Raw genomic sequence first — 19,383 nt, forward strand, 5'->3', positions numbered from 1 at the left:
ACTTCTTCCCCACCTCCTGCTCGCTTGGTCCCCCCTCACAGCCTCCTGAAGGTGCTTTGGCACGACTTTTACCATCATCAGGCACCTTCCTAGGAGGTGCTTTGGCAATCGGGAGGCTGTGCCTGAAGCCGTAGGAAGCAGCAGCGAAGGAGGAGGAGGCAGTGGGAAAGGTCTGTGGGTGGATGGGAGTGAGTGAACGGGGGGGGGGATGTGGCGGTACACCATACCGATGCATACTGGCAGAATAAACACTGGTTGTTATTATTATTATTATTGAATAGGACATCCCTATTTTCATCGGATAACTGTTGGAGGGGATGAGCTTGCCCAGCAGGCCCTGAAACCTGTCTGGTCTTCTGCTTTCATTGAGCTCCCCTCTGTGACTCCATGATGCCATTCCTGGTCAGTCACTGCCAGCTCAGACCTCACCTGTGTATATGTGAAATCATTGAAATCATCTTCTATTTATTTTCATTCATAATTACATTTCTACCCTGCCCCCTCCCGCCACTGACGCCGCCCATTTCCTCCAAAGAACTCAAGGAGCCATTACATTGCTCTTCCCTCACCCCACTTGATGCTCAAAATAGCCCTGTGTTTCTGAAGAAGTGTGCATGCACACGAAAGCTTATACCAAGAACAAACTTAGTTGGTCTCTAAGGTGCTACTGGACAATTTTTTTTTTACTTTTTTATATATTTTGACTGTGTCAGACCAACACAGCTACGTACCTGAATCAATAACCCTGTGAGGGAGGGTTAGGGTGAGAGACTGTCTGTCTGACCAAGGAGCTTCCAGGCTTCATTTCATTTTATACCACCCTTTGTCCCACAAGAAGCCAGAGTATTGACCAATGTGAAAAACACACTCCACAAAGACTTTAAGACATCAATAAAATGCGCCTCTCAAGGAGCTGAGCAGGGAGATTGTACTTTTGGTTACTTGTGTAATTTTGCTTGCCCTTTAGGATAACAAGTCAGCGTCATAAACCATGAGCTGTTGTTGAAATAAGCCAACAGCCACTATTTATCTGGATTCAGGTATATTTATTAACCAGAATTGAGAAAGACGGTGCAAGTTTGTGGGGGAAGAGGGGAAGGAGCAGCCCTGAAACTCATGCATGCAATGATAAACCGTAGTTTAGAGTTACGTGTGAACCAGGCTATGGAGTAAGGAAAAACACAAGTTCTGAAATGTATTCTTGGGACTTTAACCCTTTTAGGTCAACCCAAATGCTACAAAATAATGTGGAAAGCTCTCATTCTTGATGGTGACAATAAACATTCAGAAAAATGGCAAAAGTAGTCCCCCCCCCAAAAAAATAGGTTTTATCTTAAACAATAGCCAACAACACAGTAAATAAAGAATTCACTTGCAATATACCAGTGGTTCAGCACTTGGAGTCGTTCTGGTAATCCAATGTTTCATTGCTTAAAGAGCATGGATAGGCAAACTAAGGTCTGGGGGCCAGATCCAGCCCGCGGAGAGTCCGGGAATCAGCGTATTTTTACATGAGTAGATTGTAGAATGTGTGCTTTTATTTAAAATGCATCTCTGGGTTATTTGTGGGGCATAGGAATTCATTCATTCCCCTCCCCCAAAATCTATATATATAAAAATGTAAAAATCGTGAAAGTGCGTGTTCCACTTTTCTCCATAACCGCTTGACCGATCGTCCTGAAATTTTGACACAACGATCCAGGCCACTCCCCGAGCGTTGTTGGAAAAGAAAATCCCTCAAATCTCACACCTGGGCAGGTATAAACCTGGTTTTCCACCAAGTCAAACAGTGCCCTCAAGTGGCGTTATTCCCTCAGCTCCTCCTCCTACACCCCCTCCCTTCCTGTGAAATCTACACCACACCCACAAACCAAATGACATCATCAACCAAGCAACTGAAACCACCAAGGCAGCCATTATCAGACCCCTAGGCCCCTGCCAGGCCCCCACTAGGCCCGGGGGGGGGGAGAGGGCGAGCGCCCGGATCACAGGTCGCAGCACGGTCTTTGTTTTATGTAGGCCCCTGCCAGGCCCCCACTAGGCCCGGGGGGGGGAATAACCCACAGCAACGCACTTGGGGGCACGGCAAGGGGTTTTTACTTTAAAATTTAGCACCACTACCCCCCCCCAAAAATCCCCCACCAAATAACCACAAGACAAAAATAAATACCATCCTTCAAAACGTCATGAGATACGCTGGTCACAGGGGGGGGGACACACACAAACAGAATAGATCATGGATCGGGACACGTGGGGGCAGTCACAGGGATCAACCACAACAACGCGCCACACCCACAAACCCCACCTCCGCCACGAGATCCTGTAAAACGGGGGACTCTGAGGCTCAGAGGGATCTGAAGGGGGCCTATTACCCTCCATTTGACAGACTAACGCACAGCAACCCACAAACCCCGCCTCCACCATGAGATCCACCACTCACATCCATCCATCCAGCAGAGGTGTTGAAGACCAACCCACCTGAAAACAGGTAGGTAGCCGTGTTGGTCTGACGTAGTCAAAACAAAATAAAAAAATTCCTTCCAGGAGCATCTTAAAGACCAACTGAAAACAGGCTTTTTCCAGCAACAAGCCCCAACATTGCCAAGTGGAGGTAGGGGCCTGCCTGGGGGGGCCGCATAGGGAGCAGGGATACGTAATGGGTCAGAACGGGGGGGGGGGGAGAGACACGGATGAAACCTGCCCTCTCCACAGTATTTTGCCTCGACTCAGTGGGACTCTGAGGCTCAGGGGGATCTGAAGGGGGGCTATTACCCTCCATTTCACAGACTAACGTACAGCAACATGTTCAGGGCCAGCTAGTGTATATATATATATATATATATATATATATATATATATATATATATATATATAGTCCACCACCCCCATGGTCTGAGGGACAGTGGACTAGCCCCCTGCTGAAAAAGTTTGCTGACCCCTGCTAAAGAGCTTAGTCATTGAGCTTTGTAAAAAACAATATACAAGTGAAGACAGTGAGTATGCAAACAACTTAAAGCAGAGGTACAGTATATCTGTTCCCTATCTGTTTACAAATAGTTGCCTTGGTGATACTATCTTGTGTCAATTGCAGTAGTCATTGTATTACCACCCTGTCCGTTGTTTTAATGTTATATGGTAAACAGAGCAATGGCGGGAAGGAGAGGAGTTGGTTTATGCTGAAGCTATGGAGTCTGCACCTCCCTTTCTTTGCTTATTTTTTTTTGTTTGATGAAGAGCTCTGGAGAAATTGAAAGCCTGCACCTTTTTTTGACATTTTGATTAGTGTAATAAATGTGTTGCAGCCCTAATGTGGATTTGGGAACTTTTCTTACTGGTCAACATGGCTAACTTCCTCTGTGCTATAGATGAGTCACACAACCACCACTTTGTTTGTATTTGTACCTTGAAAATCCGCAATAAATAAATAAATAAATTACAAATTCCTGGAGCAAAAGGTTGTCAACGGCAGTGGTTCCCGTTGGAGGGCGGCAGGTAGATCTTTTCAAGGTGAGAGCAAGAGCCCTGCCTGTTCTTTTACAGTTCTCCACAACCTATTGTTGTGAACAGGGATTTTTTAACTCTGCCAAATATGAAAGGTCAGAGAAGAGAGAGGTTTATTTTCCTTGAGGAGTTTGCTTGTCTCAAATTAAGACCTAATATAAATGAGATTACCTGGTAAAAGCAAGCTCACACCTCTTTGAATTTGTATACATAATTAAGAGGCTTGTTTATAATTATATTTTGGGGGTGATTCATGTACTCATGTAGCTGCATTGTTTTATACTTTTTGGATGTCCATGGGTGTAGCCAAAGCATATCCGTCAACTCCCGGATTGAAAAATAAGAGATCAGCAGTGGCATGGCACCGGAAGTTGCCGGAAGACATGCGTAGAAGCGACTTCCGGTGCCGGCGCTACCCGATTTCTGGTGCCCAGACATGGGCAGAGCAGCATCCGAAATCGGTTTTGTGCATGTCCAGACATGCGCAGGAGCCTCCCTGGCCGGTAGGAGCTGCTTTCTAAATCCGGGGGATTTACGGGATTTTTTTCAATTCTAAATAACAGCAGGAAACGGGTTTAAATACGGGGGTTTCCGCGAAAAACGGGAGACTTGACAGCTATGAGCCAAAGAGGGGCAGGGGGGCAGCTGCTTCCCATAAAATCAAGTAAATACAAAAATTTAACTGAGGTTCTGCCCCCTCAAGCCCCCCCATATTATAAAATAGTTGTATTCCATATTATATAGACCAATCATTTTTGTTTCTCAATATATTTCTTATCAATAGAAATTTGTTGTGGCGAGAGCAAATTTTTATTTTGAATGTGTGGTCCGGAGAGAAAAGTTTAAGAACCTCTCAGCCTGGGCATCAGCTTGCCTGCTGCTGGACTTGGATGGGCCACTGGCCAAACACAGAGACCCACGTTCTTGATGACGGGCACAGGACTGCAACACCCACCCACCCAGGCCCGGGATCTCCTGGTTCGCAGGCGCACGACACGTGTCTATATAAAGCAACTCGCTTCGACATTTGGGGGGGGTGCAGGAGGCGGGAGACACCTTGCGCAGGACGCAACCGACTTCCCGGGCCCGCTCCACACGTGCACAGAGCCGTCTCCGCACGGACGCTACGGTCGTGCCCCGCCCCTCACCGTCACGCGCAAACCCCGCCCCAGCTGCTCCACCGCCTCTTCCTGCAGGAGGCCCCGCCCCTAGCCCCGCCCATCAGCCGCCGGTGACGAGGCGCTTTTGGCTCCTCCGGCGACCCGTCGTTGGTGTCGCAGCTGCGTCTGAAGAGGAGCCATTCGCTGGGCCTTGTTAGCAGAGCTGCGCTTCTCCCCCTCCGCCGGCCATCGCGCCGCTGCTTCCGCCCCCAGGATGTCCGCGCAGGACGGGGATCCGGAGCCCAAGGGCGGCGTCTCCGTCGGCGACGTGCAGCTGCTGCTGCGGAAGAAAGACGAGCTGGAAGCCCAGATCAGAGCCTGTTACGGAGTCCTGGAGGACGTGAGTTGCACCCGGGCCGGGCCGGGGTTGGGGCTTCCCACAAAACGGGCCTCGTTTGACTGCCTGGCCCCGCCCTCCCCCAAAGGCCGCCCCGGGGTCTCGGCAGCAGCAGCCCCGCGGTCCTAGGGCGACCCTGGGAGCTGCTGCGACTTCGTGGACTCGCCTTCATTGCCCTGGTGGATTTGCCGCCGTGCCCTCTGCATGCCGTTGTGCTTCACTCATGCATTGCAGGGGGTTGGGCTGGATGACCCTCGGGGTCCCTTCCAACTCGATGATTCCGTGAGGGTATCTTTAACATTGCAGCGGTTGCAGCGCTTGGTTTCTTTTAATGCTACCGTGGTCACGTCTTTTTTTAATTATGTGTTTTGATCTTGTATTTTAATCTTGTGACTACCCTGAGGTCTACGGATAAAAGGCATTATGAATCATAATGATAATAAGCTTTGAGCTCAGCATTTGTTGCTGGGAAAGCAGAGTAACAAATGTCAGCTGACCCCCACACGTCTACCACTGCCAGCTACAGCCGCGAGGCGAGAGGCGCCTTGAAGTTTATTTTCTGTAGTTTCCTCAGAGACTTTATGGCACCTTCAGCCCAGCCATCCCTTGTGCCACAGGGTCTCTGGCTCAGCCTGGCCTGCTCCTTGCCTGGCCCTCTCCACCTTGCTGGTCTACTCTGCCTTCATGTGCTTTGAACATGGGATTTGGTGAAGGGGTGCTGAGGACAAATCTAGGGCCCAGCCATTGGACCCTGGGGAGAGCATTGGACTAACAAGTCTCCAGTTGGCCACGAGTCTCACCTTGAGCCCGTTACTTGCTCTCTTGGCTTAACCTACCTCACAGGGTTGTTGTAAGGATAAAATAGAGGGGATTCTGCATTTATGCTGCCTAGAGTTCTTCGGACGGAAGGTGGATATGAATGCAGTACTGTAAGTCAAAATTAAATAAAGAGCCATGAATCTATGGCACCTCTCATTAAAAAGATCTTCGTGGTATCAGGCCTAGGTTTGGCCCTTGGAGGTCAGCAGATGATACAGGTCCAAATGGACCAAGGGTTGGAACAGCCACTGTAGCTCAGTAGGAGAGCAGCTGCTATCCCTACAGAATGTCCTGGCTTCTGTCCTCAACATCTCAAGGATTGCAGGGGATGGAAAAGGGCCTCCTGCTTGAGGTCCTGGGACAGCTGCGTCAGTCAGTGTGAAGCGGATGGTGGAGTTAAATGAGCCAAGGGGACCAGCAATGTAGGGTGGGACAGGTTTTTTTCCCCCTCATGGGAAGTTTTCGCCTTTTGAAACGTATTGCTGCATTAAAATAATAACACAGAGAATGGAATATGATGCAATTAAAAATTGGTAACTTGGTAAAATTTGGTAAAAATTGCTGTGGATGCAACATGGTCAAGTATAAAATAAAAGTTGTGAAAAATGCTTTAGGAAGCATTGTATATTTATGTGTGCTGTTCCTTGAGCAAGGTGGATTCATATGTCAATAGTTATCAATGCTTCTTCATCTTTTTTCATCAAATTGTGGAAAGGGAAGTGTGTGTTACTCGGTTGCCATGTCTTGAAATTGGTTACAAGCATTTCAATAATAATTTCAATAATTAGAAGCTTTTTTTAATAATTTCTAAGTTTTGAATTTGTGTGCTTCAGTGAATTTCCCCCCCTTAAACTGATTTTTTTTTTGGCAATCACATATTTCAGTTCAAATATTTTTGTTGTTACAAACAACAAATGTAATCACTCTCGGTTGTTTTAGTTGCAAGCTTTTACATAGCAAAGCGCAGCACTGAAGCAAGGAAAGTATCTGCCAATGTACTTCTTTGAGCACTCTGTTCTCATGTGTTTACAAAGCCATCTTATTGCCTCGTGCATTGCCACACTGGCTTCTGCACATCGAAGCCAGAGGGACCAGTTAGTACAGAGTGTTCTGTCTCTTATTTCTGAAAGAGGAGAACAGAAGCCAAACCTCTTCAAACCATCCCTTTTTGACACACCCCTCATGGCCCTCCTGCAAGAATATGTCCTAGACATAGTATTTTTAAAAATGTGGAGGGGGGATTAATTACACGTGAATGACATGACATGCTTACTTTTAGTTTTGCTTACTAAACACAAACCAAACTTGCAAACTCAGATCTCTGTTAATCGCAATGCTTATACCTATCTGGAAGTCTCATTGAACTCAATAGACCTTACTTCTGAGTAGGATTGTTTTTTTAATTTTTTTTAAAAAATAACTTTATTGAACTTAAAATGCATTTACAAAATGAAAACACATAAACAAAATAAAACGTTAGACAAAACAACACTAACAAAACACTAATGGTAAATAAAAATAATTAACCTAATAGCAAAATAGCGAAATAATAATTACAAAATACAGACAAAAAATTAAAGAAACAAAAAATTAAACCCATCTATTGGATGTTTATATCTCCACGCACCTACCAGCTCCAGATTTTCCACCATATCAAAAAAGTTTTTTGGTAATTTATTTTCTCTTTTTTAAAATTTATTTACTGTTTTATCCAATTCTGGGTTCATTATTCCATTAAAGTCCCCCATTAGTACTATTTGCTTATCCATATGTTCCCATAATTTTTCTTCCAATTTTCTGAAGAAGTTCACTTTACTCCCATTTGGCGCATATATGCCTACTATTGTCCATTTTCCCCCTTCCACCATTATTTCTACCATCATTACCCTCCCTTCCTTGTCTTTCCATATCATCATAGCTGCCAAGTTATCCCTTTTTTTAAGGGATTTTCCCTTATGCTGAATAGGCTTCCTTGCGAGAAAAGGGAAAACTTGGCAGCTATGCATATCATTTTAGGTTCCCATTTTTCTTTTACATATAGTACTACCCCTCTTTTCTTTTCCTCATCTGCTGAAATAAATTCCTTTTCCAAGCTTGAATTGATCAATACCCTTTCATGCTTTTTATTTACATGTGTTTCTTGTAAACAGGCTATATCCCAATTTGATTTTCTTAATATATGTCCCACCTTATTCCTTTTTTTTGTCATTTAATCCGTTTACATTCCATGAAAATAATTTTAATTTCATCTTGTTTTAGTTACACTTTATTAAGAAAAAAGGTTTGAAAATATATATATAATTTTCCTTTTGCTATATAGAGAATAAAATATCAAATAGCTACACTTGCACTTTTGTGCTATTATTTTTTTGAAAACAGCTTTTGTTTAACATACAAGACCATTGTAGGGAGATACATTTCTTATTCATCCTATGGAGATTAAAGAAAGAAAGAAAGGAAAAAAAAAACCCTTCCTTACAGAATTACATTTTGGCATCTTTAATCTTATCGTTTCTCACACACTATATTTCCCCCTGTTCTTTGGCCCCTTCTTCTTCCATTCCTTCCTCTACTTCTCCGTTGTCCTCTTCTTCTTCTTCTTCTTCCTCCTCCTCCGAGCTGAGTTGTTCGCCTTCTTCCTCTTTTCTTCTATGTTGCTCTTCTTCGATTTGTCTAGTTCTTTCCCCCCCAGGTCCTGCCAATATTTTCTCCAAAAGAGGTCGGCTTCCCCCACATTTTCAAATTTTCTTCTCCTTCCTTTGTAGAAGAAAAACTATTTTCTTTGCTTTCAAATGTTTTGTCAAAAATTGATATTTCTGCCTCTTTTGTATCAAGTGTGGTGGGATTTCTTTCAGTATCACTGTCTCTGTCCCTTCTATTTTTAATTTTTTCTTCCCTTTCGTTTGCAGGATCTTTTCTACTAACCAGCTCGATTTGAATGTTACTAGACAATCTATGGGCCAATTATTTGCTCTTGCTTTTCTTGAATTTACTCTAAATGCATTTTCTATTTGTTTTTCTATTCCAGCTTCCTCCAGTCCCAGCCATTTAGATATTTCCGCTGCTATTCTTTTTTCTGTATTTTCGTTTTCCATTTCTGGTATGTTCCTAAATCTTAATGTCTTCTCCCTGAGCTTCATTTGCATCATAGCCAGCGCATCCATCTGTGCCTCTTGTATCATCCTTTTTTCTTCCATGACTTTCTTGGCTTTCTCCATTTCTTTCTTGTTCTCTTTTTTTTCTTTGGTCATTTTCTTTATTGTATTTTCCATTGCTTGTATTCTCAGTTTTAATTCTTCTATTTCTATTGTTGTCTCTGTACTTTTCTCATCAATCTCTTTCATGTGGCTTTTTATTTCTTCTTTATCTTTTATGTCGCAGTCTGCTTTTTCTTCCAACTTTTCTACCTTGTCTTCTAACGATTTTACTCTGTCATTCATCTCTTTCTTTATTTCAGCCAGATCTTTTTTCACTTCTCCCACATCTTCTTTCAGACTCCAAATGAGCTCTCTTAGGTCCATTTCATTTTCCATAGTTGAACTTCTTCTTTGTTGGGAGCTTCCTGTTGCTCCAATTGCCGTTTTTTTTTTTCATTTTTGGATCATTTGGCATTGTGCTAATTTTTTAAATAAAAGTTTAATTTTGGGCTGCACTTCTTGTTTTTTGCCACACGATGGCGCCTCTTTTGGACTTATTTGAAAAATGCTATTATTTTTCCAGCTGCTAGATGGCGCTCCCCGCCTCCTTTCTTTCCTCCGAGTTTCTTTCTTTCTTAATTTCTCCTTACTCCTCTTTCTCCCCACACTTCCGCCTTCTCTATTCAGCTATTTTGCTTAGTCATTTTGTATCTTAATCAAACACCATTTTCTTGGCCCTCCTCCTTCCTCTATTTTTATCGTTTTCTTTATTTTTCCGGCACACCAGCTTCTCACTTTATTGTTTTTGGTATTTCTCTTTGGCACCCTCTTTCTGCAATAAAAACAACACGGCTGTCCCTGGTTTAATTTATTGTCCGACACGATCTTTCACGGTACGTATTTTTTTCTTCCCAGAGCACGGGGAACTTCTAGAAATTTTTTTCCTTGTCTTTAACTTCTTCTATTTTGTACCCTTTCTTCTCCGGCAGCGTTTCTGTCTTATATTAATTGTTTCTCTTCGATCGTATTTGCCCCCCCTTTTGCTGTCTGTCCGTATTACTTTAACCTCCTTCTTCCCCCTTTTAAGATTTTCCTTCTTTCTTACAGGGGGGTGTTACCCACTTTCTTTTCCCTTCTACAGTTCCCACACTCCAGTAAAGTTTCAAGTAGAAAAAAAAGAGAGATTTTACCGTCTTTTGCCATGTCGGGAGCACAGCTTTTTGCAAGGTACTTCGATCTTGGCATCTTAGTGCCCGGGACTCCCCCTCTCCTCAGCCCGAAAGCGAGGGATGCTGGGAGCTCCCTCGGGCACTGCCGACCTTCTCGGGGTAAAATCGCCTTCTGCCCCTTAATTTGGGGATGTAGTTAGCCTTCTGCCTCCCCCTAAACCTCTTGCAAACACTCCGGAGTTCGGAGCTCTCATGGAGCGTGACCGAACGCAGCTGTGGCAAAACCGGAAGTCCACTAGGATTGTAGTGTAAAGGAAAGAGGATTTTCAGCTAATACACTATGCCCTATCTGGGAAAAGGTCTCAAAGGGGTAATTGTGTTTTTTCTTTTTATGCTGCAGCAAAAAGGTGTTGGGATGAACGAACCCCTTGTGGATGTTGAAGGTTATCCACGTGCTGATGTGGATGTCTATCAAGTCCGGACGGCAAGGCACAACATCATCTGTAAGCAACAGCCCACAATTTAATTGATTTGCAGCCTGGGTACATTTACTTGGGTATGTTTACTTGGTAGTCAGCTGCACTGTTTTCAGTGGGGCTTACTCTCAGGTAGCATTCAGTGCATGGGATTGCAGCCACAACACATGAGTTCAGAGGGGCTTAAAGATTGGCTTGCCCACCAACCTGAAAGGAAGATATTACAGTGGACGCTACAGTGGAACCCGCAGTGTTCGCAACCCGCATCTGTGCACACGCAGGTCGTGATTCGATGCTTCTGCGCATGTGCAAAGCGTGATTTAGTGCTGTGCATGCGCAAAGCGCGATTTAGTGCTTCTGCGCATGCGTGCACGGCGGAACCTGGAAGTAAACACTTATGGGTCCGCAGAGTACTTAAACTGAAAATACTCAAACTGAAGCGTACTTAACCCGAGGTGTGACTGTACAAGTGCAGATAAGGTCTAATGTGTAGAGTGTAATGTGTAAAGGTTTTTTACAATCAAGTGGCATATAAGTTTTTTGAAATAAATAAATAAATCCACCTTTCATTGCTTGAAATAAGAAGAAATAACCTAGTCCCAGTCACTATGAAGCCATGTTAGAAACTCAGATATATAAGCTAATTGCCAAACGGCACCTGGATTACGGTTACCATAACTAATTGTCTAGGCGCCTCTTTTTACGATGCCATTTATTGCTATTGTTGTTGCTAATTTAATTTCTATACTGCTTGATATTTTAAAGAAAATAATCTCAGCGGTTTACAACACATTAAAACATCAAATAATCCAGAATGAAACAAAATCAAGTTTCAAGGAAAATACTTCATATTCTTCTCTAGGTGACATTTTGCTCTCCCCATGTTTATTTACCTGCTTAATCTATGTAGGGGGTGAACCACTTACTCCTTGGAGAAAAAGGTGGGATATAAATGCAATAAATTAGCTGTTCTGCTTACCTGCTTAAGAAAGCTGGAGGGGCCAGCCAGTTGGAAATGTCAGTTGCCAACCTGGCATCCAGAGATCTCCACAGGGGTCGCTATTGGAGCCCCAGCAGTAGAAAAACGTGCCTGGCACCTGGCTAATTTCTAACACTGCTGTGAAGATAGGATTCAAAGCGGTGCAGGCAATATCCTCAAACCCACAGGGAAAGGAGTTTTGTAGGCATGGCAATGGGAGGCTGGGGCATCAGCATGTGGCCCTGGTCTTTGTCCTTCCACATGATTTATGCAATAAAATAAATCATGAATTTGGGAAGCATGTGAACATTTGCATAACCTTGAGGGAAAGACCATGCCTCCGTGGGAGAGTTGAAGATCCCAGGTTTCTTTTGTGGCAGCGTTTCTGGATGGGCCTAAGACCAGGAAAGATTCCCTGGAGAGCTGCTGCCAGTCAGTGTAGACAGTACTGAGCCAGATGGACCCAGATCAAATTTGGTATAAGCCAGCTTCCTATCTGACTTATACTGGTAGGAGAATCCAGCTGTTCTCTGATCAGATGTCTAGTTCAAGTAATTTTGTTCCCATATTTTGAGTTAAATATTATTTTGTTATCAAATATAACAAATGATTAATATTTTGTCATGTTTATTCATCACTTTGTACCAAAAAAAGCACCTCTAAGCAGCAGTATTTTATAGATTTGTTGGTGGCTTAGAGACATTATTATTATCATTTATATGGAGTGTGCAAGCTGGACCAAACCAATGGATTCAAATTACAAGAAAGGAAATTCCAAGTAAGCATTAGGAATAACTTTCTTGGTTGTGAAAGCTGTTCAGCAGTGGAATGGACTCCCTTGGAAAGTGGTTGGCCAGCCATCAGTGGTGGTTTTGAAGCAAAGGTTGGGTGGCCTTCTGCCAGAGAGTCTTCAGCTGTGATTCCTGCATTGACCCTTTGAGTCCCTTCCAGCTCAACAATTCTGTGATTATTGTGGTTTGTAGACCATTTCCTGAGATCCCTCTGCCCATTTCTCCTTTCATCCTTTTCATTCCTATACTGCAGGGGTGGCCAGCTCCCAAGAGACTGCGATCTACTCACAGAACAAAAAACTGGCAGCGATCTACTCCCTTTTTGAGGGTTCAGGTCAAAGTTAGTTGTTGAGGCCCATTTGTTGAGTTTTTTCAGAGAGAAGGTAAAATGTTGAGCTTTTTTAGGGGAGCCACAGTTGTTCAGGTACTTTGGGGTGGAGCCAATGATCTACCGCAGACGTCCAGTGATCTACTGGTAGATCACCTGTTGGACATGCCTGCTAAATTTGGTACATTATTGTACCAAAGCCTCAGTACAGTGGTACCTTGTGTTACAGACGCTTCAGGTTACAGACTCCGCTAACCCGGAAGTAGTACCTCGGGTTAAGAACGTTGCTTCAGGATGAGAGCAGAAATTGTGCAGCAGCGGTGCGGCGGCAGCAGGAAGACCCATTAGCTAAAGTGGCACCTCAGGTTAAGAACAGTTTCAGGTTAAGAACAGACCTCCGGAACGAATTAAGTTCTTAACCCGAGGTACCACTGTACAGATTTCAAGCCAACTTGAAATCGTTGCCTATTCTTCCATTGCCTCCCCTCCCCTCCATTTCCTGCCAGGGACTCCTCATGCCTGTTCACCCCCAAGCACATGTGTGTTGATGGCATTGCTTAAAGAACCACAATGACTCAGAGAGCAGCTTTCTGTGCAAATACTTCTTGGGCTTACAGGAGCTTCCCCCTGCTTTCAGGTTTGCAGAATGATCACAAAGCTTTGATGCACCAGGTGGAACAGGCTCTGCACCAGCTCCACGCCCGGGAGAAGGAGAAGCGCGAAAAGGATGAGGCGGAAGCGCGAGCCGAAGCCAGGAGCCAGAGTCAGGTGTTGCCCCAGCCTTTTGCCAGGGTGAATGCTGTCACGCAGGGTTCTCCAGCGAGCTTCTCGGCAAGTATTGCATCTCTCTCTCACCCATCCAGACCTCTGTGGGTTTGTTATTTGGCGAAGTAGAACCCTGTTGCTTTGGTCCAGTGGCCATTGATAGCCTCACCCTCCTTGGTGAATTTGTCTAATCTGCTTTGGAAACTATCCAAGCTGGTGGACTTTTATCACATCTTACTTTGTAATTTAGCTCTTCACTGCTGGGTGAATAAGTTCTTCCTTTGGTCTGCCATGAATCTTTCATTCCCAACTTCATTGGATGACCCCACTGGGTCCTGGCATGATGAGAAAGGAGAAAAAGTGTCCACACCATGTATAATTTCATTTACACCTGTCACGTTGCCCCCCTCCACCTGTTACTCAGCCATTTTCATATGGGGTACGCCACTGCTACCAGCTCTCCCCCCCCCCCCGCCAGAATCCCTGCTGAGCTGTGCACAGGATTTCAGGTGTCTGCAGCTTGTATTTCTCCTTTCGTATCCCAAACAATCATAATCTTGCTGTTTTTTTAATTTCTAAGGTTTGGGCTGTCCCCTGCCAAGCTTAGAACAATGCTAAAGTTTCAGGTACTGACTTTGGCTTCCCAAGGGTAAACCAGGGTGTATAATGTGTTTTGTTTTGTTTTTTTGTTCTCTCTGAAGGGGTTGCAAGTTGATGACGAGATCGCTGAGTTTGGCTCTGTCAACACGCACAACTTCCAGTCGCTGCAGAATATCGCCACTGTGGTCCAGCACAGTGAAGGGGTGAGCAGCTTTCCCCCTCCTTCCTGAAATGGGGTCTCTCCTTCATCCCCACAAATGCCCACAGAGCCTGCCAGTATCAGTGACCAGGCAGAAGGCAAACCAAGCCACAGAGCGAGACTCGCCTGAAGTCACCCGCTGATGCTGCAACAAGGCAGGAGACTGATAGCTGTCCTCCTCCTTAAAGCACTTTCTGGCGCCAAGCTAAAAAGGGGCTTCCATGCTGCTGCTCCTTTGAACACTGAATCAAGGGGGTTATTCCCTTTGGTGTCAACCCTTCAGTGATGACCTCCTGGTGGAACACAGCTCCAGCACTCGTTGCGAATCTCTAGCCCAGCCCGGAGGCACCAGTGATGCAGTTCCCACCTGGGAAGGCACCATGACTAATCATAGACCTTGGTGTCCCAAGCAGGTCTACCAGGATGCAGGGGGTGGGGTGTCCATTGCCCTTTACTTCTGTGGCTGGTTGATTTGTGTGTGTGTGTGTGTGTTTGTTTGTTTGTTTGTTTGTGTGTTTCTTCTTTTTGAATTTTTAAACAAAGGACTATAAATATAACCCCACTTAAACACATTATTAAAAGCCTTTTAAAACTTAAATGCCATTTAAGCTGACAAAGCAGTGGTTTATTTAAAAGCCTTTGAGTAAAGGTTCTATGATCAGCCAGTAACGTGAAATGTAACATCAAGTGACTCAGAACTTTAAATCCTATAAAGTCCCTTGCCCTTTTGCGTTTTTATCTAATCAAATTTATTTGCTGCTTAATCAGAAGAGAGAAAGAAAAGTAGAGCTAAATATTTATTAAAAATACCATTAAAAGGAAAGAAAGAAACTTGAAAACAAGTAATAAAATGACATGTCTGGGTAGGCTTCCCTAATCAAGGTCTTTTAGCAGGTGTCTAAAATGATACGGCTAGGGCCCCTACCTGATGTTAATACGTCCCCACTTTTGGCTGTGCCCTAAGCTCAGCAATGGGGCACGGAGGACGTGGGGGCCTCCCCTCCCTCCCTGCACCTACAGCTCCCTTGGGCGTTCCACAAGATATACAGCCTTTTATGAAAACTGTCTTGGGTGCAGTGAGGATTCTCTTGTTTAGGGAAGCTTTTAATATTTAATGCTGTACTGTTTTGATACTTGATTGGGAGCTGCCCAGAGTGGCTGGGGAGACTCAGCCAGATGGGCGGGGTACAAGTAATAAATTATTTTATTATATTATATTCATTATATTATTATATTATATTATATTATATTATTATTTATTTTCTGCCCCCTGCAGCAACCATTAAGTGTGACCGTGATCCGCAATGGTGAGAAGCTTCATTTGGGGCTCACCCCGAAACGCTGGAGTGGAAAAGGGCTTCTGGGGTAAGCAGTCCAAAAATTAAAGGCAGCACCAATATAGACACCTTGGTAGCCAGTCCTGCATCACTCTCGTAACCTCAGTTCTGAACTTGGTGGCCAGAAATGATTGGAATCTCTGCCTCTCCCTTCCATGCACATTGATGTTTGGCTGCACTAAGGGGAGCATGTCGGGAGAGGGCCCTCCTCCTCCCCTGTGACGCATGTATCTACCTGTACAATCCTGCCCAGGTGCCAAGAGCCTTCACATGCTGCTGGTGAATGAGAGGGAGGGCCTTCCCTCCCCAGAGAGGCTGACCTGACTCCTGCCTTGTTATCCTTCTGTTGGCAGGCTTAGACTTCCTGTTCAGACGGGCTGTTTTTCAATGTCTGAAGCTGCCTTGATGAATCACAGCTTGAGAATAATGGTGGGATGTAAATAACTGAGTGAGGGAGAATACTCCTCCCTTCAGAAGGGCTGTTCAGCTCCCAGCTGCCATTACCCTGCCAACATGGCTGATTTGGGGCAGGTGGGAACTAGAGTCCAGCAGCGTCCTGAGGGCTACAGCTTCCCCTCCCTGCCTGCTCTAGAGGTCCATACCCAGGGAGACTTTCCCTGCCCCCCCCCAAGAAGCAGCCATTTGTGTCATGTTTCTCCTTCTCCAGGCAAGCTAAAAATGCATCCTGCAAGCACAAGGAGCTTCTGACGATTCTTGCATGAATGCCATTGTGTGCAGAAAGCTGGGTTCTGCATGTAGCAGTAGGGTAGCCCTGGTCAACCTGATGCCCTCCTGGTGTTTGGGACTAAAACTCCCACCCCTGCGGGCAGGGGCTGATGGGAGTTGTAGTCTGGAGAGCATCAGGTTGGCCCAGAGTGCAGGAGTTTGTGTGCAGCCTGTTTCTGGACAATCTGGTGGCTGCCCCTTGCAAGAATTTCCCAGGGTTTGTGTCCCATTGCTGGCAGCACCCTTCTCAGGGAGAGTCCTGAGGGGTCTGGTGTCCTGTGAATTCCCTGAACTCTAGGGTCTAGAATGGGTGTTGCACTTCTTCCGTTCCCTGCCCTTGTTTTGGGGAAATAACACACACACACACACACACGGTTTTAAATGCGGATCTGCAGTTCTTGACTAGCCTTGCCAACCATTTTACTTGTCCAACTTGCTCATTTTACTTGTCCAACTGTCAAGCAGACGCTCTTCTGGTGAATTACAACCCTTCCTCAAATAAAAAAGTGCTTGTCTGAGATTTCTTATAATCAAAATATTAGAATTGCAGAAGGTCTCATATCTTTCTCTTTTCTTTCCCCCAAGTTGCAATATAGTCCCTCTGCAAAGATGATGTTTTTCAGTGTGGAAGCTCCAAAGTGCCAGTACTTGGTGGCATCTCAACCTGGGTTTGAGCCCTTTAACATCTACCCGAAGAAGCTAGGATGTGGAAAGACAAACGCTGAGGCTTTGGTGTTGGCTGTCAAAAGGGGTTTGAATCTGACACACAGGTGCCGTTTTGAAAGAGTACCGATTTAAAGGATTAGTTAGTCCTCCTTATGGTGTTTACCTCTGTTGTAAATAAAAGTTGGAAAGGGGAGCTTGTGGTTTTCTTACAGAATTGGATGACTTATTCTGTGACATTTTGGTTTGCTTGGGAATTTGCCAATAAATGTTTTACACCAGTACTCATGGTTTCTTTCCATTTTCTTTTTTTTGGTTACTGTACCATATCTGTTGTCAGACCTCTGAATTACGCTGGAATGTTATTTCATGTTGTACTTTGTATTATCAAGTCATTTTGAATAAAGTTTTAAAAATAGGCTGCATGTTCCAACTTAGACGGGGAAGGGACATAAGCTCAGTGGCAGAGCACCTGTGCCTTGCATGTGGAAGGTCCCAAGTGCACTTCCTGGCATCTCCAGGTAGGGCTGGGAGAGACCCCTGCCGAAAACCCCCAAGAGCTGCTGCCAACCATTGTAGCCAATACTGAGCTAGATGGACCAAAGGTCTCCCTTGGTATAAAGTAGCTTTCTTTGCTCCTAGAGTACCTAGCAATATAGCACTGTGCACAAAGGCATACTTGGAAAAGTCTCTGCAGAGGCATTATGTTCTAACTAGCAGTGGACACAACCCAACTGTTCTAATTTATATAAGGTAAAGGGGCCCTTGACCATTAGGTCCAGTCGTGACCGACTCTGGGGTTGCGCGCTCATCTCGCATTATTGGTCGAGGGAGCCAGCGTATAGCTTCCAGGTCATGTGGCCAACATGACAAAGCCACTTCTGGCGAACCAGAGCAGCACATGGAAATGCCGTTTACCTTCCCGCTGTAGCGGTTCCTATTTATCTACTTGCATTTTGACGTGCTTTTGAACTGCTAGGTTGGCAGGAGCTGGGACCAAGCAACGGGAGCTCACCCTGTCACAGGGATTCAAACCACCGACCTTCTGATCAGCAAGCCCTAGGCTCAGTGGTTTAACCCATAGCGCCACCTGGGTCTAATTTATATAGACAAATACAAACCATTTCCGTGAGAAAGTATGTGGCCTGATAGCCTGTGTGCCTGTTCAGTCTGCGTTCCTGGAGCTCACTGCTGAAGGAAGGGCAGCTTCAAGGTCCTGCCTGCTCTCTTTCTTGGGCTTTATTTTTATTTTTTAACCAGACTGGGACCATGCTGTTCTACATCTAGAGGGTGTCTTTAATAGCCAGTCATTTTAATGACTGTTCTGCATTGTTTTTAAAGGTTTCTTAAACACTGTGCACTGCCATTTTGTGTGTGTATGAGAGAGAGAGAGAGAGAGAGAGAGAGAGAATTACAAAGACTGACTTGACTTCCCTCAGAACAGCTCTTGAGACGTTCCTTTGTAAAAAATAAAAATGGCCACCTTATCTATTGGAGGACAGAGACGTAAATGTCACATGGGCTGCCCTGGGCTGCCTCAGGTGCAGAGGGCACTATCCTGTTACCAGAGCTGAAGGAAGAATTAACTGCTAGTCCAGTCAGGTTTCTGAGGGAGGAACCATCATGTCCTTCAAATGATGGCTGAAATTAGGTCAAGGAGCTCGGGTCTGCAGTAGAAGGTTTATCAATAATTAATTAATTAATTAATTACCTGCCTTCAGAAGATCCAACGGCAGGGCAGAACAATAGGAAACACAGCTTTAAAAGCCATTTAAAATTGATATAAAATGACAGCTAAAGTGGGCCATCATATAATCTCAAGTACTCAAGACCAGGGTAGAGCGTCTTGTCATGCAGTATATAAATATTGTGAACTGTAATAAAATAAACTATGGTGTGATGAAGAAATAAACTATTCAAAATGAAACCTTTGGGTGAGAATAACGACACGTGAGGGGAGAAAACCATTCGATTATGTGGGCGGGGCTTACCTGGGGCTCCCCCCATATATTTTATTCAAGTTGCGCCCCCTGCAGAAAAGAGAGCGGACTTTCTGTCCTCGATGTGACGCACGAAGCGGAGCAGCGACCACGTCCCCCCTCAGTACCCAGGACCCCTTTCCCGACGCCTTCCGGGGCGGGTGAGCAACACCTGTGCAAGACCAAGTGTGCACCTGCCAGCCGCGAGCGGCGCTTCCCACGTTCTGCAAAGCGCACCTGGCGGCTTCTCTGCTCGCGCAGCCTCTGAAAGGGGGAAACGTTAAGCCCCGCCCTCCTCCTTTTCTCGGACCGCCATTGGTCTTTAATTTGCATTGCCCCGCCCGTCAACCCTCGCGCGCCGGCGAAAGGGCCCAGGCAGCCGCCGGTCGCTATGGCGACAAGGGGCAGGCGCCAAAC

At 45.1% G+C, this 19,383-nt stretch overlaps 1 protein-coding gene across 1 annotated transcript; it reads left to right on the forward strand.

Annotated features, from left to right (window-relative positions):
• Positions 1-4,750: 4,750 nt before the first annotated feature.
• Positions 4,751-17,271, forward strand: PSMD9 (proteasome 26S subunit, non-ATPase 9). The gene is made up of 6 exons (XM_035098899.2): positions 4,751-5,001; positions 10,524-10,626; positions 13,335-13,528; positions 14,164-14,265; positions 15,538-15,626; positions 16,910-17,271. Exons 1-6 carry the CDS (start codon positions 4,876-4,878, stop codon positions 16,935-16,937), a joined length of 642 nt encoding a protein of 213 aa, XP_034954790.2. The 5' UTR covers positions 4,751-4,875; the 3' UTR covers positions 16,938-17,271.
• Positions 17,272-19,383: the final 2,112 nt, after the last annotated feature.

This window comes from Zootoca vivipara, chromosome 17, assembly GCF_963506605.1.
Source record: "Zootoca vivipara chromosome 17, rZooViv1.1, whole genome shotgun sequence".
Classification (NCBI taxonomy): Eukaryota; Metazoa; Chordata; class Lepidosauria; order Squamata; family Lacertidae; genus Zootoca; species Zootoca vivipara.